Source organism: Sitodiplosis mosellana, unplaced genomic scaffold, assembly GCF_009176505.1.
Source record: "Sitodiplosis mosellana isolate CC-2019 unplaced genomic scaffold, AAFC_SMos_1.0 Smas_scaffold_1, whole genome shotgun sequence".
Lineage (NCBI taxonomy): Eukaryota > Metazoa > Arthropoda > Insecta > Diptera > Cecidomyiidae > Sitodiplosis > Sitodiplosis mosellana.
In genome coordinates this window covers 10,950,027-10,978,008 of record NW_022595244.1, presented here as the reverse complement: position 1 = coordinate 10,978,008, position 27,982 = coordinate 10,950,027, and the positions used below count along the sequence as shown (strand labels likewise).

Below are 27,982 nucleotides of genomic sequence, written 5' to 3'. Positions count from 1 at the left end.
TTATGAGCTCAAAATGGATTCGAAAGTTTAATTTTTGAATTTTTTCGGGAAAATATTTGAGAAGAAGAAAAAAGATGTTAATTTGAAATAAAACCGTTGTCAGATGTTTGTCAAATGCTAATTTCCATGGAATCAACACTCTGAAGGCAACTTCACGCTATTCGAGAATGTCAGCATTGACATTTCTCAAACAAAACGTGCGATCGAAATTCAATTCCATTGAATCAAAACAAACTAAATTCTAGCATACAAAAAATGTCTCGGCCGAATAGTGAAAAATTGGAGTCAGGTGAGTCCATCTTGAGATAAATTCTTCAATAAAATCCCATTAAATGAGTCTCTTTCATAACATCAGCAAATCAAATGACGGAAAATTTGGATGAGTTCGTTGACTTCGTTACTGGTTTGGTGGAACCAAAGAAGCGCCCAGATGTTTCCATAAAAAGATGGCATAAAACGATGCTGACTGGTTCCAAAATTAAACCACAAAACCAAAAGGTTAAACAGAAAACGAAAAAGAAGCCGAAGCGTTTGACACGAAAGGAATTTGCTGATTTAGGGCTGTACAATTTACCGACCAAATCAATGAAATATGCTGATCTACTACCGTTGCATAAACTCTGGACACAGTATATCGAGAAACAGCTGCAGCCGCATATTAAAAGACGTGAAGATGGCAAATTAAGCGTTCCAGAAGTACATGAAAATTCGTATGATGCCTTCAGTAAAACACTCATCAAATCCGATTTAAATGGAGCTAAAGTAACAGTGATCGCCTCGTGTAACCCATCATTAGTGGGCCAAACCGGTATTGTTGCAATGGAAACGAGGAACACATTCAAAATCATCAGCGAAGATAATCGAATACGAAGTACGTTTTGTTTAGAATTTTCGACATTTTTGCTCGCATTTTGACAATACATCGATTAAAAACAATTAATCAACTGAATTGTTTTTTTCTATTTCGCAGCAATTCCAAAGCCGGAATCGGTGTTCAAAATCGTTGTGAATGGAATCGAGTTTAAAATATTCGGCAAATACCTCAATATTCGACCAGCAGAAAGAGCTGTCAAGAAAATCAAAACGCTCATGCATCCAGATCTCTAATGTTTAGCTGTTAATACTTAAAAAAATAAATGATAAATATTTTAAACGTTCAATAAAAACTCAATTTTCTGTGTTTATATGTTTTTTTTTTTTATTATTTTGAGGTTTAAATAATATTTGTCTAATTAACTTATCATTCAGCTGATGAATTCATTAAAATCATATAATTCATTTTGTTTAACATAATTTACATAAATCGTCATTTTCCTATGCATTCACCTTGTTTTCGATATTCAAAACCATTTTAAAGACAAAAATAGTTTTATTGTTTTCTTTTAAATTTACATACATTTCCAATGATTCTTTTTTTTCTTATTTTCCACAGGAATTTGTTTTTCCAACTTTTCATTCAATTTCGAAACAAAAATTTAACCAATTCTGTCATAGCCGGAAATTTAATTTAAAATTTTCCATTTTTGCGTCGAGTAAGTTTTTTTTCTTCTTTGCATTTTAACAAAATATACCCATTTTTCTTCCAATTGCAACACAAATAAAACATTCAATTGATTTTATAGTCTATGCAAGGAATTTATATCCATTTGTCAATAGTATTTGTATAATTTTTTTTTATTTGTTAAACTTTTTAATGGTTTTTATTTTCTCTTCATTTTAGATTTAATAAAATAGTTGATTCTCCACAAGGATGTACAAGTAAATTTTCCTTGCGGTTTTTAGTACGAATTAAATGTAGTTTGCTTGTCACAATCTCGAATATCAATATCCATTATCTCTTTGTGTGTGTTTTTAGTTTCATTAATTAAATTAATGAAGGCAATTCTTGTTTATTCATCGGTCTCTTTTGTTGCAAAGTGATTTTTAGCGTATATATGTTACAAGTTGAAATTTTTAGTTAATTTACTTTTAAATAATTACGACATTTCTATCTAACGATTGAAAATTCAAGCGAAATTTTTAATTTCATTTTCAGTGTTTTTTCTTGTTTTTTTTTGATTTGCGGTAGTAAATGTTTTCTTAATTTGATATATAGTTTTTTTTACACAATCATATGTATTGGTTTAGCTCGTTTCTCTTCTGCGGGGCGATGGCGAGGGCGAGAGCAGCGTTCGAGTTCAAATAACGTCAACAAGTAAAGCATTTGTTCATATTGCCATGAACTTTGAATAAAACAAACAGAACATCTAAGCTCGTTGGCATAGTAGTATATGTGCCACTAAATCACTAGAAAGATCGTTTTCACTTAAATCAGAAGGGATAAAATGTGGATTTTTTTTTGTTGTCATCAAAAATGTTTCTTTTTTTTCCTGCAGACGCTTCGCGAAAATCTTAATAAATTCTGACTTCTTGGACAACAAGTCAAATCGCGCGTAGATTTTAAATTCAATTCTTGAACATTTCACGCGGTATCAATATCATCACGAATTTCAGTTTAGCAGCGAGCACCTTGAATATGTCATACAAAACTCAATAAAAAGCATCAGATGAGCTTGATATATGCATGCACTATTACAACCTCGAAGTGATTGCTTCCATTCTTTCTACTTCTTTAAATTGGAGAATCAAACAAAAAAAAACATTCGTTATACATGTATTTCTATTTGGGCTATTTTGCTTTTAACTGGGGGATTTCACTCTTCAAATAAACCTATTCGTAGGAACAATTGTTTGAAACTTCAGATTTTATTACATTTATGATGAATTTACTGGTTTTGTTTCGATTTATTCTCGTTCGCTGGGTTTTTTTTTTTCAACACAAACACATTTAAAACAATAAACTTCCTTGCATTCATCGGATAAAAAAAAATATAGTGAGCTTTATACATAGAAATGAGAATAAAAATCAACCATTTGAAGCACCAGATGATTTCAACATTAGTTTTAGCTGCTCATTAGACACTTTCGGTTTTCTGTATCGAGGGAATATCGTGTGAGAATATATATCGAAGGAGAGATGAGTGTTGAATAAAACGAAATGATTATCTAATCTATTGTAGGCTTTACCTTCATACAAAAAATAAACATGAACTATTCTGTGGTAGCTAATCATTTACACTTAACATGATTGATCCATTCGCTTGGATTGCATAGAACCATATCATTGTGAACTTTGAAAAAAAAAAATTAACTAAACGCAAGACGAATATTCCAAAATTAAAAAAAAAATTCTTTCGTGTAAAAAAAAAATTCCTCCTTTACGAATTTTTAAAATAATGCCAATGTGAATGTATTCCTTTTGTTCTTTCCATCTTTAAAAACGGTCGATTTTTGTAGACTATTCTCCCATCATCTGTTGCAGAAAACGTTTTATATGCATTCGGAATCTGTTGATGCGAACGATCATTAAAGTCTCAACTCCATGCCGCAGATACACATTCATTTATCAGAAGAATCGAAGAAAAAAAAACATTAAACAACTAATTCAATATTCTAGACGTCACTTAATCCAATAATTTCACAACAATGAAATTTCTGAAATGAAAACAACGCATGATTCGATTAGATCAAAAGTCGTTAAAATTAGCAGTAAAGTCACTGCGATATTTACCTTTGGCTTCATGACTATCGGATGTGACTAGTGGTGCTGATGTGATTAAGCTGTTGTTATTGAAGTTGACTGTATGTTCGGCTGTTTGATTCGTATCGAGTGATAGATCTAGCAGTTGATTTGTAATTGAATCATTGTAGTTATTTCCTATGCCTATGCCAGATTCACTGCAGAAAAAACCAAAAGAGATTCAACGGATTAATTCAATTTTGTTATTTCAATCAATCAAATTTTTGGTCATTTTTTATTGGCGTACTTACATTTTATTATCTAAACTAAAACCATTACCATTTGAAATGGGCGGCTGATGTTCATCGTTCAGTGTGAAATCTATCAATTTGCCATTGGTTTTGTGCACACCATTGTTATCTGCATGATGTTGAGGAGACTGTTGTGTGGGTGTTGATATCAAATTGTTTTCTATCAAATTGCTAAACGTGTGGATGAGGGCGTTCTCTTTGTCAGTCACACTCTTCTCATAATCGCCCAGCGCATTTTTCGTATTATTGGCAGATGTTTCATCGTCTTGGGCTGGCTCAGTCGATGGCTGTGTAGACTCGGTACTATTCACACCATTGTTTCCAGCTTCATTTTCCGCCTGCATGAAATAAGGAATCCAAATTTATTGACAAATCCATTTTTCATTTTTAAAATCATCGATTCAACAGGTGATAGTAGTATATTAACCTTGTTTGGAGTATTTGATGCGAAATTATTGGCTGCGGCCGTTTTGGCTCGTGTACGTGACATGATCGCTTCAACACGTTTACGGCGTTCCTCTCGTTCTTTTTCTTCTTTCTTTAGTCGTTCGGCAACTTCAATTTTCTGTCTCTCGGCCTCTTCACGTGCCTTCTTCTCTTGTTCTTCTCTTTCTAAACGTTGTTTTTCCTCATCGGCTGTGAAAAACAAAGAAAAATCGATGTCATCAATACAAAATGTACACATTAACGGAATTTTTTTTTCTCACATTTTCTACTGGGAAATTTCAATCACAAATGAAATCATACCTTTGCGCAAACGTTCAGCTTCCTCACGTTGGCGAGCCTCTTCGATGGCTTGTTGCAAGCGTTTCTCTTCTGCCTGACGTTGCTCTTCAACCAATCGTTGGGCTTCCAATTCGAATTGTCTTTGTTTCTCTTCTTCTTCGGCCTGCAATTGCAATTCGCGTTGTCGTTCTTCTTCTTGTTTCTGACGCTCCAATTCTGCCTGTCTTTCAGCTTCCTCGCGAGCCAATCGGCGACGTTCAGCAAGAGCTGCTTTAGCCTCATGCTCGGAAAGCACACGACGTTGAATCATTGATGCTAAAAAGAGGACAGTTAGTATTTTGCTTTGATTTATGGCATTTGATTTGTGTGGTGCAAAGAATCCAATTCTTACCTGTCATCTCATTGTTCTCTGGTTCGGTCAATTTATTATTGTCGATGTTATCGACATTTGAAACCGGTTCTGACTCGGAAGTAATCTCGGTCTTAATCTCATGTGTTTCAGTAGATTGAACGGATTCACCGTCGCCGGAAACAACTTCAGTGGTCGTTACTGTTTCGACTGTCTTCGTTTCAACGATTTTTACCTCTTCGACGGCAATTGGTTCGTTCACTTGTTCTACTGTTTGAACAATTTCTACGGAATTCTCTGGTGTTTCATTAGGAACTGTTTTTGGAGTCGCGCTTTCAGTTTGTGGTGATGGTAGCTTTGGTGTTGATGCTCCACGCGGCGTTGCGGTCTATTTGAAATATTTTTCGATCAATTTGTGATTAAAACACAAACTCGTTGAAAATTTGCGTTCATAGATGCTTACCTTCTTCGGTGGTGCCGATTTTACACTACGTTTTGGAGTTTCATGTAGAGATGTTGACATTTTGGGTGAAGCTGCCGCTTGTGCTTCCTTTGTCGCATTTGCTGTGGTTGTTGACGATGATCTTCGTACAGCCGACGAAGGTCTCGATGGTGGTCTGTCTTTTTTCTGTGGTTTGGATGACTCATTGCCTAATGGAAAAACAATCACATGTTATTGCATCTCTTTATGGAGAACTCGCAATTTTATTTGAAAATGAAACTTACAGTCTGGCGTCATGCCAGTTCCAGCAATGCTGGATGGTCGTGGTTTTCTAGTGCCTCCAGAGCGTCGAACAACGCCGGATGTTGACATGGTTGATGTCGACATTGCGCTTCCGGGTCGTGATGAGCCGCCAGGTGTCACATCACCAGATCGTGAACCTATTTTTTTTTCGATTCATCAAATAAATATTTACAATCAAATAATGGAAAACAAATTACACCGTGCAACACATGTTTCTGCACATGAGAAATTCCGATTGCTTGTTTTAGAGGACCAAAAACCAAGCACCTTTGCATCATTAGTTTGTTCGAAACCACGTCTAGATTTTTTTTTATCGACAATATAAGACAAATTTCAGGTCAAAATGAGCAAATCACAAACATAAGCATCGATTTGACAGGTAAAGGCAAATGATTTCTACCTTTTCTGCCTTTGAACAACTAGTATGATCCTTTACAAACATTTTGGGTACTTACATGACCAAATCGAGTGATGTTTTCACATATTTCTGGCCGCATATTTGGTTGGTTCGAATTCAACTCTGAAAGAATCGACTTTTGGCCAAAAATCCTTAAATATAGGCTTTTTAGGGATAGTATCTTAGCGCAAAGCTATTTTTTCTCGAAAATATGGGGAGTCTACCCAGACCAAATCTCTCAAAATTGACTTTTCGAGGTACCTTCTGAACAAAAGTTACGTTTTTAATGCATTTTGCTATGAAAATATCATTTTTTGTTCGGGAGGTACCCCAAAAATCATTTATAAGAGATTCTGTGTGGGAAGATTCCCAATATTTCTCGAAAAAATTAATTTTTTACTAAGAAACTCATCCAAATAGTGTATTTTTGGGGTACCTCCCGAACAAAAAATGTTATTTTCATAGCAAAATGCATGAAAAACGTAACTTTTGTTCGGGAGGTACCTCGAAAAGTCAATTTTGAGAGTTTTTGTCTGGGTAGACTTCCCATATTTTCGAGAAAAAATAACTTTGCGCCAAGAGACCATCCCTGAAAAGCCTATACTTAAGGATTTTTGGCCAAAAGTCGATTCTTTCAGAGTCGAATTCGAACCAACCAAATATGCGGCCAGAAATATGTGAAAACATCACTCGATTTGGTCATGTAAGTATCCAAAATGTTTGTAAAGGATCATACTAGATGTTGAAAGGCAGAAAATTTAGAAATTATTTGCTTTTACCTGTCAAACCGAAGCTCATGTTTGTGATTTGCTCATTTTGGCCTGAAATTTGTCTTATATGTGTCGATAAAAAAAAGTCTAGACGTGGTTTCGAACAAACTAATGATGCAAAAGTGCTTGGTTTTTGGTCCTCTAAAACAAGCAATCGGAATTTCTCATGTGCAGAAGAAAAAGTTGAAATTTGTTACACGGTGTTATTAGTGTCAGCACAGCCACCAATAGCCAATTAGCAACGAATTACGGTTTCAACATATAAAAAATTAAACGCCACCAGCAAAAAATTAACTACTTAAACTAAAACGGCATAAATAAAGTGGAGAACAACAAAATAAGTACCAGGTTCTATTTCTACGTAATGGAATGAAATTAATTACTTGAAACCTTTTCCCACTGTGTATCAATAAGGATCTAAATGACATGTAAAGAAACCATATTCTTATAAAACTAAGTAAATCTACCGGAGAGTCATTAACGATTAGTTTATGAGTTGTTTGTAGTTGGCTGAACATTAAAACTGTTTACTACGTTTATGAGCCATAACCTATGGGTAGGTCACACAATGCTTATGCTTAGGGACGAAAATAAAAATTCAATTGATTAACCAATAAATTTAAGTATAGAATTAATTATACCACCAAAAAGTAGACATTGATTTGAGGAAAGGGATGAGGAGGAGGGTGAAGAAGTGATTTTCTTCGGATGAATTTATTTGAGAAATGTTTTCAAAGTTAATGGTCTTTTAAGGAAATGTGAAGAGCATCGAAATGAAGACAGAGATAGAGAGAAGATAGTTGATATCAAGTGATGGGGCTAGTATTGAACAATTCAGAATTGTTCGAGGGTAGTGTGTATCATTTAGATGTGCAATGTGATCGTTGGTATGATGCAATTTGGTAAATCGTAAGGAGATACGATTTCGAAGCCGATCACCGAATAATGTGTTATGGTTTATTTGTTATTGATCGTAGGCGAAATTACGCAATAAAAAAGAAGATTCTGTACAAGTAGCCATGTTGGTGTCTTTTTATTTGTTTTGTGTGGACACTAAAGTGAGAAACGGAAATGGTGAACACACACCTGCAGAAACATTAGTTGTTCGCGAATCGATTTCAGTATCGTTTGCATGCTTTTGTGCAATACGTGCTTGAACCACAGTCGGCGTAGTTTTTGGTGTGCTTAGCAATTTGGCTGTAACCAATTGTGTCATACTTTTCGTTGCGTTTGACTTACGTAACGGTCGCACATGGTTGTTGTTGTTGTTGTTGTTGTTACTCATATTTTTCGATGCGCTGCTCGGTTGATATAAACGAAGCTGAGCTGGACTTCGTGTCGATGAACTCGACGATAAATGCGTTAAACTGCGTGACATTTTTCGGGCTGTGGCCACCCGTTCAGCTTCTAAATTCGTTTCAATTTGCTGTTGACGCTCACGTTCAATTACCGCCCGAACATGTTCTCCCTTGCGTCTGGTCGGCTGTGCCAATTGATCTAAGCGAGTCATTGATACGGCACGTCCTTTAATCTTGAAATCTACTTTTATTTTTGCGTTTGCGAAACGAGTGTTTGTGATTTGTGATTTACACACAGAAATTCCACGATTCGGATGGAACATTTCATGAATTGTATTGCCGTTGATTGACGAATGAGTACGTGCACAATTGTGATACATCGGTTAGGTAATTGGTTATTGGAATTTGTTTAGAATTCACAAGTGCATTCGATCACCGGACAAAAGATCGTCGATTTTTGGTGGCAGCAAAAAAAAAGAGCAAGTCAAAATCAAATCATAGAAATTAATGTCAATTGCATTCAAAATAATAATGAAAGAAATGTATGGAACAAAAACTTATACATAAATCATGAATGTGTCATTGTTCGTTTCGATAAAAACTAGAAGTATTTCAATGAAAACTGGTTATGTCTAATTATAAACTAAATGTGCTGATTGGTGTATATGTGTGTGAATTTTTGTACTGATGGACAGTGATTCAATTTTTTTTAGCAATTGGTCTAAACGTAATGAGATGATGTTTCAAATAAAAACAAAACTTCAACTAGAGAAACAAAAATAATTATCTATTTAAACAAAAAAAAAACAATAATATAGGTAAATAGTCAATTTCATACATTCGCTGCTTGCAACTAGCATTTTACAATCTTGACTTTGATAAAGTTCTTTTTTCGAAAATTTCTTCTTCTGCTGTACAGATAAATTTTGTTTGAGAGAGAGAGAGAGAGAGAGAGTGAGTGAGTATGTTTTTTACCTTGTGTACGCGGTGTGGAACAATACAAAGACGTTCGAGAGCCGAAACTTGAATCACGGATCGGTATGGTTGGTATTAAATCGGTTTTTCGTCGGGCGACACTTCGAATAACGAACGGTGATGTATCATTGGAATCATCTACAAAACATCATATTTATTGCCAATTGTGTGTGAATGTGTGTGTTTCACAGAGAAATGTAAATTTCCAGGATTTCATAGGAAAATTGGGATTGACAACAAAAAAAAGCAACGAATGAAAAGAAAAGAATAAAACAAACGGTATGCGGATATGCACATCAAGCAAATGAATATGGAAAGCAACATATGGTTATGGAGTGAAGCGGAGAAAATGTCCCGAAAGCACTATGATCTAAAAATACAGTTCAGACACACAGCATCTCATGGGATCAGTTTCTCAATTCATCATATCGATAAGAGTTGCTAGTTGAGAGAAAATCACATTCAAAATGGAAACAAAAAAAACGAATGAATAGATAACAACAAAAACGATTTGGACTTTGTACTCAATAGAATAAGCCCTTAGATTATTCATTCCAGGAAACATACGATTGATTAGGACAACAAAACAAACTTCAATTATTATGATATTTTTTTTCCATTACACACAACAAATGCGAAAATCTTAGAATAGAAGCTGAAAAACAAGCGAAACTCAAGACGGCATAACGTTCAAATTTCATCCAAGGCGAAACGACAACCAAGCGCAACATGCAATGAAGCTTAGCCATCGAACAGAAAATAATCGAAGCGAAATATGATTTTTAAAAATAATAAAATAGTTAGAATACGTAAAACACTCATGCAACATCAACAATAACAATAACAAGATATTTAAATCAGATTGTTCAAAGTCACACTCTCTACGGTTCGTCATTTTTTTTTTTGTTCTATTCAAAGTTGAGATTGCATTCATTTTCAGAAGCATCCAAAAAAATATAGGAAAAAAAAGAACGCGGCATTCATCAAAGAAATGTCTAAGGTCACATCGGGCGGGAGTAAAAATAATAATCCATCGAAAAATGAGGCTGAGGAGATAGAATGAGAGAGAGAGAGAGATCATATCAAAGCAATAAAAAAAAACATGCACTAGAATTGAGAGCAAATCCGGAAATAGTGTTTTGGGCGCGCAGCAAAAAGTAGATGGTCCGCATCAAAATGGAAATTCGTGTGAATTGTTACAAAAGCAAATGTCTCACCGTATCTCGTGTTAGCAGTATTTCGTGTTGGTTTTGTCGCTGGCGGTGGATCATCAATGTTAATTTCTGAAGCGCCAGCGAATAATGACAGTCTCTTCGGTCGAGACTCATTCACATGGCCCCAGTTGAATACTTCGTACATTGATGTGGACATTTTGTGTAAATCTAAACATTGAACAGATGTGATGTTTTGGTTTTTTTTTTCGAAATTGTTAAAAGGGCGAACACAATCACAAAAAAAAATGTTGATGGTTTCGATTACACGACGATTTTATAAATATTATTTCAATTTTTTTTTCCGTTCAAATCATAAAAAAATGAAACCAAAACGAATATTGACAAAAATAAAAACAAAGAAAAAACGTTTAAAATTACAAACAGAAATAGTAAAAAATGGAATTGAAAAAAAAACAAAATTAAAATAGTAAACAAAATGCACCCACAGACTGAGGTGTCGAAATAGACAAGTGTGCGTTTTTTTCTTCTCCATCGTGTTCCAAATTAAGATATGAATTTATTGAAATTTTGTTTCCAACCAAAAATGTGTAGTAAATGAGAAAATGTAATCAATTCAGTTCGCTAATGTAGGTGCTGTTGAATTTGAAATTGTTTTTTGTTTTACTTGTATGTGCAAAAGAGAAATTGTGTTGTTGATTTGCCTTGAAATTGGTTATGTGTTGTTGTGTGTGTGTGTGTGACAAACAAAATAAAAATGAATAATTAGAATTCTTCAAATCATGTGTACTGTTTGACTGCTCGAGTGTTTCTGTATGCATGTCGTTGGTTTTAAATTATTATTTTTTTCTGTATCATTGCAAAAATGAAAGAAGACTGATGAATGATTATGATGAAAAAAGAACTGTTGTGATGACACCTCGTTGAAATGTGATTTCTTTTCCTGTGTGCGTATGTGTGTGTGTGTTTTTGTGTGTGTATAAATGTGTAGCTCAAACAAACCGTGAAATGACAATACAAGAGAAATAAAAGATAGAAACGACAATAGAGTCTTAAAAGCTGTATGTATCTTACCGTCTGGACGATCCAAGCCACTGGCTGACGTAGCACGTTTTTTCGCTCCGTCGCTGAGCTCCCGTTCGGAGCTGCGACGTGATAATTGTGTTGCACCACCGCCACCGTATGAAACATTTGTTATGGATGTTGAGCGACGATTGTTCCAATAGGAGCCAGTCGGCGCCACCAAATTCACTTCAACGGGATCCAATAGTCGTGGTGTTGACGAACCAAATGCAAACGATATCGAGCTTCGTTCATTCCGTCGTTTTGTGTCGAGACGAGTTTCTCGTTCTTGGTTCTTTCGCACAATGTATTCGCGACGCTCTCGTTCCGCTTCTTCTATTGCTTTCTTTCGATCTTCGACCTGCAACACAGAACAACAACGAATAAATAACAATATTTCACCAGTAGCAGCAAAAGAAAAAAAGCAAATTGAAAATGACAAATTGATGAAATTCAAGCGATTATTCTCATTACCTGCTGTCTTTTGTCGTTCTCTCTTAATCGCATTTCTTCGATGCGCCGCTTGCGTTCTTCTTCTTTTTGTTCGCGATACTTTTGCGCTGCCATTGCTTGTGCTTTGAGCTCATCGAGTTTCTTTTGTCGTTCCAAATTCTGTTGATCTTTTATCAATCGCAATCTCTCATCGCGATCTCGCGCTAAGCATGGACGATAACAAGCCGCAAGAAGAAAAAAAGAATTTCAATTAAAATAATATGCAAATTTGTTTGTGACTAGAGAGAGAGAGAAAAATAAATCAATTAAATTGCAGAGAAAAAAAACGAAATAAATTATTTCATGCTCAGGCTCAGGCTATTAACATTCATTACCGCTGCCTAATTTCATTTGTGATATTAGTACGTGGTTACGTCATCGATGAATATAATTAAAGTATATGTTGTTAGTCAGTAGTAGCTCGATTCAGTTTATTTACATTCAATTTATTTGAATTTCGTTGGAAATGCAACGAGGAAAAAAAAGCCACAAAATAACAGCTCTGTCACATGCTGATGGAAAAAATTGAATTGTGAAAATGTTAATATATCATTCAGGTCAGTGGATGAGAAATGAGTTTGTTGCGTTTCGGAACGCTGTTAGTGGTTTCTTTGTTTACTTTTTCTTTTGGTTTTATTTATCATATCCATTTGCAACAAATTAAACCCTTGCGTTTACCTTCACCGTTATCGCGTTCATCATTTTCAACAAATTCGTGACCAATCTGTGCGAACCAATGCAATGTGTTTGTTGCAGTATCTACGGGTGCATTTACTTCAAATCCAATTAAATCATATTTTATTCGTTTTGTGATTATGCCGACATAAAGATACGGTAGTCAGTTAAATAAAGATATGTATTCGAAAGTGAATTTTGATTTCGATGTTTTTTTCGATACGTAAAGAAAATAGAGAAAGAAACATAGATTTAGATAATGTTTTTCAATGATTGATCGATCAATCTTGTTGCTGAGCATTAAAAGTTTAGAGGATTTTTTTTACTGTTGTGCCAACAGTTACGCCATTTCCAATGATATCATTCGATGTGGATTGGTCTTTTTTTCGTGGTTGTCATTTGGATTATTTACTTACATTTGCGGGTACCATCCTGTTTCTGTGGGGAAGCATCGGTGAAAGAGCCAACTGAAAATGAGAAAAAAAAACCATAAAAATCGATTAGATTAAATTCCATAAAAACCGTAGAAAGTACAAATTGTCGAGAGATTATTATAGAGTGTGAAAAAATCTGAACTTTAGCATGGAGTGGATTGGCCTATGTTTTGGGATTAAAAAAAAACCATGGTAAAAGTGAATTAGTGTGTTCAGTCTAAAGGCCAAGTTCAAGCGAATCAACTGAAAAATCCACTGAGGTCCAATGCAAAACGATGTAAAACTTCAAAACGATTTTATGCCTGCCTCATCATATCATCGGAAACCATTTCAAGTTTTTTTTTTTGCTTCTCCTTCTATTTTATCTCTCAACCGAAACAGTAAACAAACACTATCTTGGAGTCGGGCAACCGATATCAAGTTGTGTTTTACAACGTGATGAATTGTACGAACAAGCAACTTTGTACGAACTCGTTCTGTGTGTGTCTGATCAAAGCCAACACAAGAAGCCGCACAAATTCTGCTGAGCATAGAGTTTTTGGAAGCGGCGGATACCACAATGCACGTGGATTTTCTTTCTGGTTTCATTTAGTTTTGGGTAGGCGATCGTGTACATGGGATTGCTTGCAATTTAGACATTTATATATTTGATGTGTATCGAGAAATACATGCAGAGAGAGAAGCTCTCGAACGTGTGAAACTATTCCATGAATTAATCCGAAGGCGGTTCAACTAAAATTCACTTAGTTGCTTTCTTTTTTTTACTCTTCTCCAGCCCACTCATTTCATTCTCATTTGTTCAACAACCATTTTCATTTCTCTCTCCCCTCCGGAAACTAAAATTCGTGTTCAGAAAGATGAGCTGTCGATGAAGATAATTTATTATATTGGTTTCATTGTCCAAAAGAGTGTTCAAAAATTTTTTTTTTGGCAAGAGCAAGGTTCATTACTTAATCGAAAGCCAAAGCCAAAACCAAATAATATTCATCTGAAGCACACTCAGTGCTTGCAGAGAGAATTGATAGCTGCTTGAATGAATCTCATTGTGTTCTCCATTTGCGTGTGTATACAAATTATGGACCATGAACAGGTATTGGCGAACGAGATGAATTCAATTTCATTTATTCAAAATCCAATCAAATGTGTTTACACTTCACATTTGAATTTATTATTATCGAATCTCAAATTACGTCATCCGTTTAAAATGAATGATCGAACCGAGTGCATTATTGCCGTGTATTGTATCGAAATGACGAGTGAATGAATACAGACACATGATTTATTTTCTCTTCTTCTCGCTGAACCTGCTTGCGAGAAAGAGTCGAATAAACGCAACATACGTTTGCTCAATTCATTCTCTGGGTGTTACTTGGTAATGAGAATTTTTCACAAATTGTTATGAATTGCTATTGTTTTGACGGTGTTTAATGTTAAGTTGAAGGCAAAGATTACGAAAAGTTTAATCTTCGACGATTTGTTACAGCGATTTCATTGAGATTGGTTTTGGTCGAGAAAAGAGCGAGAGAGAAAAATATCCAAACATCCGAAACGCATTAATTGTCGGGAGCGATGAGCAAATCCATCATTCATGTGATCGCGTTGGTTGTTTTTTTTTCGAAGCCATTAAGCCTATTTTTGTCGTGAATGAAATGTCTCTTTGAAGTCAATATGGCGTGAAAACTCAGAGTCGAAGAACTATCGTTGACGTTCGTTGCTTCTGGAATACACACACACTCAGTTGAGTTTGTCGTGGTTGTTATTGCTTTATTTTTCGGAATCACACAAAAATAGATTAAGACTCGATTGCAATGTAAAGTGCAAAGTAAGAAATAAACAATTGAAAGCATTTTAAATATGTTCGTTGTGCATTTTGTGCCGTTTATGAGTATTTTAAACGCAGGGCAATGCATTCTATCGAAATGAATGCAACGATAATCACTTGAGTTTGAGTTACCGTTCGAAATTTGCATTGAAGCCAAAGATTGAGAAAATGACGAAAGAGTCTCCCTATTTGCTGTTGTTGTTTTCTTTCATATTCATTTATGCTGAAGCCAAGAATTATCTATCACAAAATGACATACACGGGCGGAGGAAAACGGGTACTCGCGCGAATGACCACGACGTTAGCGGGCTGAAATACAAGCGCAAGCATACTGTGTGTAATGGTGAATGAGCACATGTCTCAAATTAAGTATCATTTGTGATGTATACGCGATATGCACATGATTTTCTCTTTCTTTTGAGTGAGTGCGATTCTAAGTCGGCATAGTGAAGAGGAGGCGCACATACAGAGCAATGGCCCACGTTTTATATACGTCGAATGGGTGATATGTGAGATGATCATTATGCGCTTTTATGCGCCGGTATTCATATTTGAAATGCTTGTTGTTCGCTGTGTAGTTCAAATTATTGTTGTTTGTTTTTTTTTTTGCTGCATTTCTCTTCTCTATCTCTCTCTTTCTCTATCTCTCACTTCTCGGTTCGTCAGGCGAATTGGTTTTAATTTATCTTTTCTTGACGTTTGCAATTTACATTAAACAAACAACAGCTCATTCAAAGAAGACTGCTGTTTTCTGTATAGAACAGTAGAACGAAAGTGCGATCGGTCGTTCGTTCGGTTACAGTCGGTGCGCGAGCGCGCACTCACTAGGCACAATCAGTAAATCTCAAATTCGACCGAAATGATGAATATTGTAAATGCATAAACCGCAAAACGAACATGAGCATTGCTCATCGTTAGCAGTACTCTTCCGTCAATATTTTCATCAGCGTAATAAAAAAGCATTGGGTTACCGTTCGTCTCTCTCTATATTTCTAACTCCCCAGTGCGGCAGTTGGATGTTATTATTGTGATTGTTGTTATTGTTTTGTTACTATATTCCGTTCGGGTAAATAAATATCGAATATTTTTTTTCGTTATATTTCTTTCGTTTTGTATTCATATTTATAGAGCACCTTTGTTGCACACCGGTGTGAGTATGATGAATACATGAGAAGAAGAAGAGAGAGAGAGAAAGAGTGGAGAAAAAAACCACATAGAAAGTTAAACGCACTATGAAAAAGGGAAAAGCACCATGGGACATATCGCAAGTAATTATCCACTTACTCACTCGCTCACTCATTCGAGCATTTGTTCGTAGCTCGTTTCGTATACTTCTGTACGTGCGCATTTTTTTTCTACTCTATTTTTATGTTTATTAATGAAAAATTTACAAATACTCGTGCAATTATGATCATTTACAAGTACACACACCGCCACATGCGGAACAAAAGACGCAGAGTGAAGTGAACAACGAACGTTCGGCATTTGGCTGGTTCTATTCACTCATTTTCAAAATTCCGAATGCATCGCGCGAGAAATACTCATAACTGCACGATAGAAAATGTGAGCGAGATTCTCCTTCTCTCTCTCTCTCTCTCTCTCTCTCTCTCTCTCTCTCTCTCTCTCTCGCTCTCGATCATTGCGTCGTGCACGGCCTCTCATCAAAACCTTCATGGGAACGGTTGTTGGCTCTATCGTTCGAGCTCTTTAAACTTTACGTTCGAGATCATAGATTCTAAAAATAAATGCACGCCGTTTTTACCTTTTTCGTATGTTTTCGAAGGCGATGCATGGCGTACATGGAATACCAAATCGTAATACTAGTAGAAATTGACTGGATGAATTACAATCGGCTTCGTTTATTCGACGCGTACTGCAACGAATGGATTTATATAGATAGATAAGTGTGTATGGTTTTTCTTCTTCTTTTCATTATTGGTTGAAACCGAAACAGAGAAACATAAATGTACGCATATATGGTGCGGCTGTTTACTTGGAATCGGCTATGAAAAGCGGCCAGACTGGCGTTTGTTTCGCATGATGGCATACACCGGTTCTGAATGATCGACAAGTTTATTAGCAGCAAATTTTGGCCAAAACGAAGAGAGAAACTTTTGCATCTTGCATCGATATGCCAACGCAAAATGTTGCATTTCAAACTAAAAACACTCTCTATCCATTCCGTTCGAATGTGATGATATGATTTGATGGTTTTGCACGAAATGCACACAGACACATTCGTAAAGCAAATAAACAAATGATCAAATGCTCTATAATAACTTTATCAAACGAAACATACGAATGAACCAAAGCATATCAGAAAAAAATCCATGTTTACATGCGTTGCTTACTTCCCTCTCTTTCTCTCTCTCTCTCTTTTCCTCTATTTGATGAAATGGGCAAACCGTAAGTTGTGTGCATGTACGGAGTCGAGTGGAAAACATATTGACTGCAGTGTGACGCGCTACACTCGTGCAATGAATGAAATAGCGACGGAAGAACGACCATCTCAACCGTACAAATGCTCGATTTTACCCAGCGTATAAATAATAAAAACAAATTGACACGGTAGACATCGTCTATTACCTAAGACGGTAAAATTCATGACGATTGAGAACATGTAGTTTCCATTGCCATTATGCCCATTTCGCTTGCTTGCTCGCTTTGGCTAGCTTCGATTTTCAATTACAATTTCCACTAAAAACTCTACTTGGGATTGACTTCAACATGTAACTATATAACACAAATGGAAGTGTAACGAAAAAAAGACAAGCAACTTCAATTGTGAACCGAATCGATTGCCGACGATAGAGGAAACGAAATGACCGTTCAACACATGAAAAAACTGAATTTAACGGCGTTTCGTATTGAAACAAATCGCCCTCAATTACTCATAAGTCTCGCCTTGCATTTCAACATGAGCCGTTAAAGAAATAATATCCAACCCAATGGAGTTCCGGTAAAATGAAAAATTATTGTGTTACAATTGAATGTCCGAGAATGAAAACGGAACTTCTATTCACAACACATATAAGTGAAACAAAAATAAAAAATTTATTGAAATGAAACAACACAATCGAATTTTTTCAAAGTGTAACAACAAAAAAGATTTTTTTAAAGTGTAACATCGGTATGTTGTTACACTTACTACTTACCGATGTTACACTTTAAAAAAATCTTTTTTGTTGTTACACTTTGAAAAAATTCGATTGTGTTGTTTCATTTCAATAAATTTTTTATTTTTGTTTCACTTATATGTGTTGTGAATAGAAGTTGCGTTTTCATTCTCGGACATTCAATTAATCATCGAAATGGAAAAAAGATTTGACAAGTGAATTAAATCAATGTAAATTAGATTTCTCAGTGAGCCATCATAGGAAAATCGCAGACCAATTTATGGCGATGAATTTCATAAATTGTCTTTAGCTCGAGCAGTAGTTTCGTGAAATGTGAGCCGCAGACGGCAGTAACGGAAACATTGTCATGAACTTTTGACACTTGTTTTCCATTATTTTACCTACGAATTTTCTCGAAAATTCGGTTCATTTCGGTGGAATAGTAATGAATCGGATTCGAATAAATGAATGTGAACTGACGAACTTTGTCACGCAATACACAAAAAGCGCCGTCATTTAACTAGAAGAGTTGACATTTCCTAGTAGCAACACGCGAACAACTGGCAAAAAAGTAAATGAAACACTCGAAAATATCAGTACAATACGTGAACAGTAGTACTCACTGAGTACTGATCGAGCGTACACCGTAATTTCAATAAAACTTCCAATTTTTTTTCTTTCAGCTACGCAAATATGTTGCTTGAATCCGATAAAATGAATCATAATTTATTTTTGACACGTTGAATCAACGTCGTTGATGCTATTAAAGTCATAAAAAAAGAACCAATTTTTTCTGTTCCCAACGTAAGGCTATTTGTTCCTGAGTAAATTCTGATGTAAAGTCACTGACTGATTACGATAACGATAATATCGTTGATCCAAACGGACGGAAAAATATGGGTTGGTGGTATTTTTCTCGATTGTTTTTTTTTTTTCATTCTGAACTATTGTACTAATTTCGATGCGAAAGCCATAAATGCCCTGCATATGTATATAAACGACATACACCGAAAAATAACAACAACGCGACCGTTTGTTGAATATACTCGAGAAAGACACGCAATAAAAAAAAATCGATTGCATTTGATGATAGCGTCGATAGAGCATACGGTTGCGGTGTGGCGCGTACACGATCGACAGAGACAGCAAATACATATATACATATTCGGCTTCTCTCTAGGCTACAGAAAGCAGCGACATTATATCAGCTTATCCTTTGTCACATCATACGAAAATAAGCAACAAAAATCGATAAATTGTGTAGTGGTTTTTTTTTTGGTCGACTTTGTTATTAGTGTGTTTTGTTGTTTTGTGAGTGCGGGCACAGAGAGCGAGCGAACGAGCGAGTGAGCTGGCAAATATAAGTGACCGTTTTACGTTTTACAGACAAAATGACCGCTTTTGTGTGAGAGAGAAAAAAAAGCATATTCGGCCATGTGTAGTATATTCTCAATTCTCAAGTGACAATGGCGCTGCTTTGCATGTGTACAAATGTGCGGATATTTTTATCAAATCTCTAGTTCTGCACACATTTTCGATTCGCATTCCACGTATACTATGCGCAAAATGATATTATCAATGTTTGTGGCTGGTTATTGTTGTGCGACATGGTGAGAATGATTTTTCCATGCCAAAACAATGAGAGAAAAAATGATCCAATTGAAGAAGGTCATCTCACTTGTGTGAGTCGATGGACAATTTCATGTTTGCACTGTATAGATCCATTTAGATTAGATCGATACATACAACTAATGTATGAACGTTGGCCGTTAGTCATTGACGACGAACCAACACACACACACACTTTCTCAGTCTCTTTGACCAATGTTCAAATGTTCATGAGTATATATGCACGCCGACGCATACACAATTGACTTTACAAAGCCCCTTCTCGATCTTACCATATATCGTACGTATGCGGCATTTATATGATAAAGAGAAAGAATGAAATAATGTGCCTGCATCTCCGTATTTGTACGTATGAACTTTGAAATTTTCAAATGTATGTCTCGATCGTTTCTTTCACACACTGTGAATCGTGTGCTGTACTAAATTTTTGTGATTCAGAATTCAGACGTCAGTGTTTCCCAAGTTATCACTCGAATGAGCCAAATTTGGGCATTGTGAGTAATGTTGCTGGCGTTTTCATTCTCAGAAAACGACTCGTGAAATGAATGTAATCACAGAAGTCATTTAGAAAATGTGAAATGATTCAGACCCTTCGATAAACTCGAGCAATGAGTAAATTACATCGAAATACTTTTGTGATGGAGGAAACTAAACCAATTGACGGAAATCGTCCCGCATTTAATGGCACATCGAAGACTAATATTTATATTGCTCAAAAGAGGGATAATGCTTTTGACTGCAATGCGTATGAATTCCTTTGAAGAGAGAGAGAGATAGATATAGTAAAAGATAGAGAGAGAAAGAGAGCGCGCAAGAGACATTTCCCAAGAGTTTGTGTGGCAAAACTACTTTGGATACATATTAAGCGACTCTATTGAACGGCAAACGAACGAAAAAAAAAATTGCAATGTAATTCTTTTTCTGTGCAAGTCTCTGTTTCCTTGATGTAAATCGAAATAACCTCACGTTACGGCGCATACTTTGTACGCTTAGAAAATATGTTCAGTTTTCAACTTTGAATCCGTATGCTTCTGTATTTGTGCATCGGTGCACAATTTCAATCGCCAAACAAAATCACGATTCCGATAAATATGTTCAATTAAATCGCATGCAGCTTATAAGCCATGATAGAGGCGTTACAAAAATAAGGAACCGAGTAAAACTATTAGCAAAGTGCAGTCGTAATGCACAGCAACAACAATAACAAAATATGTGTATAAGACGGTAGAGTAGAAAAGTGCAGTTAACAAAGCAATTTATTTTAATTTGTCGATATTATTTACTACGTTTATCTTTTATTTGAGGCTTCGCGCGCGCGTGTGTGTGTGTGTATGTGCGCATTTAAAGCGAGCGCATTTGATCATTGCATTGCACACACTTTGTATGCGATGATTTTTGAATGAAAATCGTAGGAAGTAGCGTACATGTGTATGCATTCAAATTTGTGCTTATTCTTTTGTTGCACTCGCTCTCTCAACCGACACACCGAGAACGAGGCGAACGGGAGGGAAACAAGAGAAACGGTTTTCGAGCAACCAAAAATGAGTTTGTTCGATAGAACTCGTCGTTTTGTTATGTAGTCAAAATGAATTGAGTGAGCAAGAATGGAATATTTCGTTGGGTCGATGACGAATGCCACAGTAATGAGTGTGCACACCGTGTACAGCTCTTGAGAAAGTGCTGCAATTTTTCACAATCATAATCACGCACCCGTATATGAACGTTATACAACTACAACAAAAACTCAACGATGACCTCAACAATGTCGCATCATTCCGTTTTCACGCGGCTACTCTTTTCTTTTTTTTCTATTGAGATTTTTTTTTTCTACGCGCAAATTGAATGAAAAATGCGCGAACAATGAAATGAAAGCAGTGATTAAAATGTTCTCATTTTATCGGTGAAGCGATTATCATTTGATCATTCTGTGTGTACCGAATGAAATGAACGTTAAATAATGACGCGCACGATTCGTAGAAGAGACCCCGTTTCGATACAAACGAGGAGAAGTAATCAAAACACACATTTAACACAGTTTTTTTGCGCACAACCGTCGCTGCTGCTGCTGCCGTCGTCGTCGACCGTATCAGCACACCGTGGCATGTGCACATAGGTAAGTAGCATTGGTGCTGACTGACTGACTGACTGAGTCGGGTTGAGAGCAAACAAGCGCTATCATAGTGGAAAACCATTTCAATATATGTAAAATAGACAAATAATTGGAAGTTGCAGGTGCAATAAAATTGTATGCCAAACACAAACCACGTAACCACCACAGACGGTTTTCTTTTTCATTATTTTTTCTCCTCCTTCTTCTCCGTTTGCAATAAGACTAGCACATATATTTAAAAAAAATACAACCGAAATGTTGAAATAAAACGACCAAAATAGAAAAAACCAGAAACAAAATGCGCGAAAGCATTCAAAATTTTTCCACATTCCTCTCTCTCCCTCGCTTTGTTGCTCTCTTGCTAGATATTACATTGCGCGACGATGTCAAGTATCGCAACAAGACAAAAACAGAAATTTTTGTTGCGACTTTTTCTCATGTTTTTCTTTCTTCTTTCGTCTTTTCTGTTGTTCGCCATCATTACTCGTTCAGTTTTAGGTACTGTTTTTTTCATTCGTCGTGTTTTATTTTGTTTTTCATTGGCTGTCGCCGTTACCAACATCACTTTGCTAACATTCGATGAACACACACAATCACTTGACCAAAACATTCACAAAACATCTCCAGTACGTCTAGCGCTTACACAATGCCACTTTAAATCGAAAGATTTCTTCTCTCTTTCGCTGTGTATTTGCTACACATTTCTCTCTGTGTTAATTTTCCTGTTCATTTTGTTCGCATTTGTTTTGGCCGAATGTCAGTCTTTGTTTTTTTTCGTGTTTCATTGCTTAAAATTTGCATTTTTCTCTCTATTCAATTTTCATTGCACTTCATTTTAATTTAGTGTATGTCCCCTGCTGTCACGCCTGTGGTCTCTCTATCCAGTTGAGAATATTCAAAACGCTATTGTTTGTGTATGGAAATCAGAACAGTGTACTTGTAGTCGAGGAGCAACAACAACAACAACAATAAACCGAACCAATATTAATTGTCAAGGTTGTTAATGTTAAGTAATGAACTGGAGGAAAAAGAGGCGTTCGAGTTAGGAAAAGATTTTTCAAATGTGTGAAATGCCATAAAAGTTGACGCATATAAAACGCAAACCACAGCAAATGTACCACATGAAATTGAGCAAAAAAAAATAACAAAAATTTTAACACGTCATTTTTGGGTGTGTGTGTTTTTTTACATTTCGCCTGTTCAATAGCACTTTGCACATTGTCTCATTTCAATTCATTTGTATGAGTTCATTTTTTTTCTCTCTCTGTCTCTCTCTTTCTCTCTTTTCGTTGGCGTAGCATTTTCTTGTAATCCATAAGAACATCGATTTTTTCTGAATCGAAATTTGAAATTATGGAAAGCATTTATATTTTCATTTCGTCACTTCAAGATCCCATGTTGCGATTGCAGCGAATCGATTCGCACAAAAATAAATGCTATAACCAAGTTTTCTCTCTTCTCTGTCGCATTTCTGGTTGTCACACACCATCTCCGTCTGGTGGGAACACTTACCCATCGAATTTTGCTGTTTAATTATTGATTTATTATCCGTAATCCCAGGACTCGCCATCGTTTCACACACTCACTAAATATCGTTATGACAAAATAAAATAACTAATTCTGTGGTTCTTCTGTTGGGTTTTTTTCGGATTTTTTTTTCTTTTTATTTTGGAAAAATACTCGATTCGATTGCAATGCGAACGCACCAAGCACACACAAGTAATTGTGCTACTCGTATGATAGAGAGGAAAAATATGACTGTCGTCTTAGTTCAGCTACGCAAACTATTCCATTCGACATGAATCGAATGTGTAATGGTATTGCGCCCACGTCGCTGTATGCGTGCAATACCAATGCAGTCGACATGATTTATCGTCAACGTTCAACTGCCATCGCAGATGGAGCCACCGAATAGCTTTGACAAATCAGTTTTGAACGTTTCAATGTGAGCCTTTTTCAGATGCTAACATTTCGTTTGATTTCTAATCTTCTTTTTTTTAAAGTGATATCCTCATTATTGGTATAATTTTCAATAACGGTTCGATGTTTCATTGAAAAATTTATATCAATTTTAAGAGTAGAAAATACTGAATTCAATTCGAAGAAAATCGTAGAATACGCAATTTTGAAAAATCTCTTCTTGAACAAAAGCGCCACACAACAGTACGCAAAAGAAGTTTATTGAATTGACAGTTGACATCAAACTAAATTCGAATCGGCAGCGAAACGTCTTTCGCCTCACTTTGATTGTTCTCATTCGGTATATTTCTGGTTGAGAAGGGGAAAATAAGTTTCATAAAAAAAATCAACAAATTTGCATGTTGAAATACATAATTATCTTTTAAAAATGAAAATTCCGACACTGCCGCAAGTTTTATTTGACGAATTTCCATCGGATGATGTAAGTCGTATCGTTGTGCATCAAATCAGTAAACAAACACATTTTCGTTTACAAAGCAATGTTTATTATTATTCAAAGAACACATTTCTACGTTTCTATTACAGAGTACAAAAGTATGCATTTTCACCCAGCCCCAGCATCCAGTTCCAGATCTTTCTAAATCGGTGGGAAAAACGTTGTTATTTTGCACAGAAGTAACAACTTTTTTCATGGCCTCATTTTCAAAGGTAAACAAAGTCTATGATCAGACTGACTATTATCAAGCTGGCTATGAGCATTGAGAAATCTCGGTATGTTTTCTTTGAATTTACTTCTGAAAATTTGATTTTTTTTTAAAGAAATTGCCATTGGAACTATTTCGGCTGCTGCCAGAGGGGCCAAATCAATGGATGAAATTTGAGAAATCAACGATCGATGGTCTGGATACGCCGTTTGCCATTGCCTGCCTGCCAACTGAAAGTGTCAGTGGTTCGGTGATGCTTTTGATATTTACATTAGGTACAAGGTCACTTGGATTTTTTTTGAGTTCATATAAGTATATTGGTCGTTCAACATTATTACCGTTGATAATTTGATTTTTTTCCTTCTAATTTAGATAAACCCGATGAGCTCATTATGTATACTGGTGCGTTTAAAGACTGTCGCACAGTTTTGCTATCCGACATGCTATTGAAGTACAAAAGAAAAATCCACGATATTTATATTGATAACACAATGGCCGGTTCGTTGCACTTTGATATAGCTCAGGATAATCGAGCATGTGATGATATAAAGGAAATCATTGAGTAGGTTTCAATTTAAATTGAATATTGTTGTCCATTTCAAAATCAATTGACAAATTTATTTTTATGGTTTAGAAAATATCCCGATTACATCATTCATCTACAAACCGGAATGTTTGATTCATTAGATTTGCTGGTCAATTTAGCTCGTCGACACCGCCTCAATGTCAAACTTTCAGAGTTACAACAAACTTTCTTCTATCGCACTCAGTACAAAGATTTATTTGAACTTGATGCCAAATTATTTATTTCACGCGGGAAAAATATCAACGCAAATTTTCAATTCAAAGATCGTCCCAAGGTTTATGTTAGAAGTGCCAAAATTTTCGATTTGGACACATACAAAAGGTATAATTTTTATCAAAAGTACGATTATAACAAAGTAAATGATTCAAAATTCTTTCAGTCAATGACAGATAGCTATATATGCTGAGCATAGAAACTCAGTAAGCTGAGATTGGGACATTTAAAATAACAATATCCAACGAATATTGGTCAGAATTATTGCAAAATATGTTATTTTTATGCCCGTTTTGTCAAAGTTAATTTCCTATTTTGGCAATTTTATTGCCATTTGTGTCAAAATTAATTTCTCAATGTGGCAACTTTATTGAAAGAAATGTTAATTTTATTGCAAGTTTTGTTAAATTTATTTTTAATTTTTGTCAAATTTATGGAACTTATTTGTTAATTTTATTTCAAGATTTGTATTTAACCTATATCTATTGACTAGATCGAGAGGAGAGTATGTGAAAAAATTCTAACATATTTTGAAAGAGGAGAGTATGTTTTCTGATGATTCTGTTGGCGTTAAAGTAGAGTATGTTGTAGTACCGTCTAGCCTCTGAGGTCTTCACGGTTTTCGCGCAACTGATAGGAGATAACAACATGGTGTCTTGGGCAAAGTTGTAGCACTCGAGGTCTTCTATAACATTGCTAAAGACATCTATCTCTTATCTCTTATCGATTGCGCGCAAATCGCGCACATAAAAAAGCAAATTTTATATAGAACTTTTTTTTCTTATCATTTTTCGCGCTTTTCGCGGAACTGATAAGAGATAAGAGATAACTGACTTCAGCAATGTTATAGGAGACTTCGAGTGCTACAACTTTGTCGAAGACACCAAGTTATTATCTCTTATCAGTTCCGCGGAAACCGTGGAAAACCGCGAGGACCCACCAAAAAAGAACATACTCGCCTTTAACCATTTTTGAGTCGAAAGAAACTTACTCTTCTCTTTCATAACAAACTCAGATGAACTTACTCTCCTCTCGATCTAGTCAATAGATATGGACTACACGTCATAAAGTCAAAATGTTTCAATCTCAGCTTACTGAGTTTCTTTGCTCAGCTATCTGTCATTGACTGTATTCTTTTGAATTTTACAGATTGTTCGAAGAGAAAAAAACTATCAACATCCGATTGATACCTAGTACCCAACGAACATATACCAATTTTGATGGGTTATTTTTTGTAAGACATTCACTTTGCATCAAGACAGTCAATCATTCGTTCAACTAAACCACAAAAATATCTTCTAGGTTGAATATTCATCGCATGCATCCACATACTTATTGTCAGAAATATTTGATATCGTCAAACCGAAGCGTGTATACCCGATGATTGTGGAAGATGAACTTTATGGTAATTTTTGTTCAACCATTCCCGACAGCATTCTTAATGACGGTTGCAAAATTGTCAATGGCTCAAAAACAGCGCGTATTCTTCCTGATGTAACTTTAGGTGATATAAATCCTAAAAATTCGAAAGATCGCCCAAATCGTTCATTCCTCGACACGTCCACACTCGAGTCAAATTCGTCATCGGACGATCTATTGATAGAATCGGAAGAAGTTGCGACGATTTCGAATGCTCCAGTCAACGTTGTGCCGGTAGCAGAAACTTCAAATAATGTGAAGTAAGAATTTCGATTCAATGTTATACAGCTTAGGGATCTTACATTGTTCAATACTTTTGTGCCTGAACAGATTTTAAAATATTTGACATTTCTTACAGCCAATCACCTGAAGATGATGTTGTGTTTGTTAACGATGAAAGTGATGAAGACATTGTGGTGATCGATAGCGATAGCGATTCGGGTTGCTTAGAAACGATACCGCCCAGAGCGAACAAGAGACCTTCAAATACCTTTCCAGAGCCGATCAACAACTCCTCAAAGATTTTCAGAACAAATAACTCGTATACCACGGTTAATCGTCGTCTCAGTATACAGCCGGAACCAATTGAATATGACGATGATAGTCTCAGTACGGACTCGGAATTTAGACTCGTCTTTCCTGACTGATATCAAATGCAAGCTGATTATAAAATCAAAGTACTGTGATTTTCCGAGCGCACATCAACGTTCAAAGAACATTTTTCATTCATTTTCAATCAGTTCAAACATCATCTTCACAAAGATATAAGTATACAAGTATAGAATTTCACCAAAGACTGCAATTGTAATTCTTTCGCATTTTGTTAGCAAAACATATTTAAGAGGGAAACTATTTCATGTATTTTTTAGAATAAATAGAAAAGAGTGGGGTAATTACCAAAAAGGAAAATTCAGTAAAAAATGTAAAATATCCAGAAAACTTTTGTTTTCTATGTGAATTTTGAAAATTTGATTGCATTTTTTTTGGTTTATTATTTCATGAATGACGATAAATCATCAAATAAACCGGCATAAGAAAAGTTAAAAGTGAATCTTTCTATAATTCCATGTGTCTTTTTGTCCGTATTGCAAAACACTTTTCACAAACGCTCAAAACATAAACATTCGTTTGAATGCAGCAGAGGTGTCACCATCTAGTGAAAAACGAATCGTCTACAAATTCTGAATTTCAAACTCAAGCAGATTCAAATGGTAAAAAAACGTAACTGGTTATAAATAGAAATGCACCAGCCGCACATCAACTATTCACATTTTACTTTCGATCCAATGCTTTAGTTTTGCGAAACTTATTACTTTTCTCTGCAAAAGGTTAAGTTGAAAACGTAAATTATTCATTGTTCCGTGGATCGAAAAGTTGATGCAAAACGGAGAATATTATTGAATTATTTCGCTCGGTAGCAAAACAAATGCAAAGTGTACTCATCCAAGTATTTTTCGGTGAAAGTATAGTAAGCGTAAAAGTGAGAAACATGGTTAGC

The 27,982-nt window shown here is 35.6% G+C and overlaps 3 protein-coding genes across 27 annotated transcripts; 2 read left to right on the top strand and 1 right to left on the bottom strand.

Annotated features, from left to right (window-relative positions):
* The first annotated feature begins 104 nt into the window (after positions 1 to 104).
* On the top strand, positions 105 to 2,816 carry LOC129576419 (ribonuclease P protein subunit p29). Its single transcript, XM_055461539.1, has 3 exons — positions 105 to 289; positions 356 to 871; positions 971 to 2,816. Exons 1-3 carry the CDS (start codon positions 256 to 258, stop codon positions 1,105 to 1,107), a joined length of 687 nt encoding a protein of 228 aa, XP_055317514.1. The 5' UTR covers positions 105 to 255; the 3' UTR covers positions 1,108 to 2,816.
* On the bottom strand, positions 2,727 to 23,516 carry LOC129576338 (ensconsin). 25 transcript variants are annotated; one of them, XM_055461287.1, is made up of 16 exons: positions 23,155 to 23,404; positions 12,948 to 12,998; positions 12,535 to 12,630; positions 11,839 to 12,020; positions 11,377 to 11,725; positions 10,348 to 10,512; positions 9,131 to 9,268; positions 7,944 to 8,399; positions 5,672 to 5,827; positions 5,409 to 5,596; positions 4,988 to 5,333; positions 4,618 to 4,911; positions 4,298 to 4,506; positions 3,871 to 4,208; positions 3,611 to 3,777; positions 2,727 to 3,534 (listed from the first exon to the last, which is right to left on the bottom strand). In XM_055461287.1, exons 1-16 carry the CDS (start codon positions 23,210 to 23,212, stop codon positions 3,518 to 3,520), a joined length of 3,210 nt encoding a protein of 1,069 aa, XP_055317262.1. In that variant the 5' UTR covers positions 23,213 to 23,404; the 3' UTR covers positions 2,727 to 3,517. The 25 variants fall into 25 exon arrangements, with proteins under 25 accessions (XP_055317262.1, XP_055317294.1, XP_055317269.1 ...); XM_055461319.1 differs by having other exon boundaries at positions 8,097 to 8,399; XM_055461294.1 differs by having other exon boundaries at positions 7,944 to 8,396.
* A 310-nt stretch (positions 23,517 to 23,826) lies between these two features.
* On the top strand, positions 23,827 to 27,530 carry LOC129576410 (uncharacterized). The gene is made up of 8 exons (XM_055461526.1): positions 23,827 to 24,043; positions 24,148 to 24,270; positions 24,382 to 24,541; positions 24,639 to 24,828; positions 24,901 to 25,173; positions 26,215 to 26,299; positions 26,368 to 26,744; positions 26,843 to 27,530. Exons 1-8 carry the CDS (start codon positions 23,990 to 23,992, stop codon positions 27,129 to 27,131), a joined length of 1,551 nt encoding a protein of 516 aa, XP_055317501.1. The 5' UTR covers positions 23,827 to 23,989; the 3' UTR covers positions 27,132 to 27,530.
* The last annotated feature ends 452 nt before the right edge of the window (positions 27,531 to 27,982 follow it).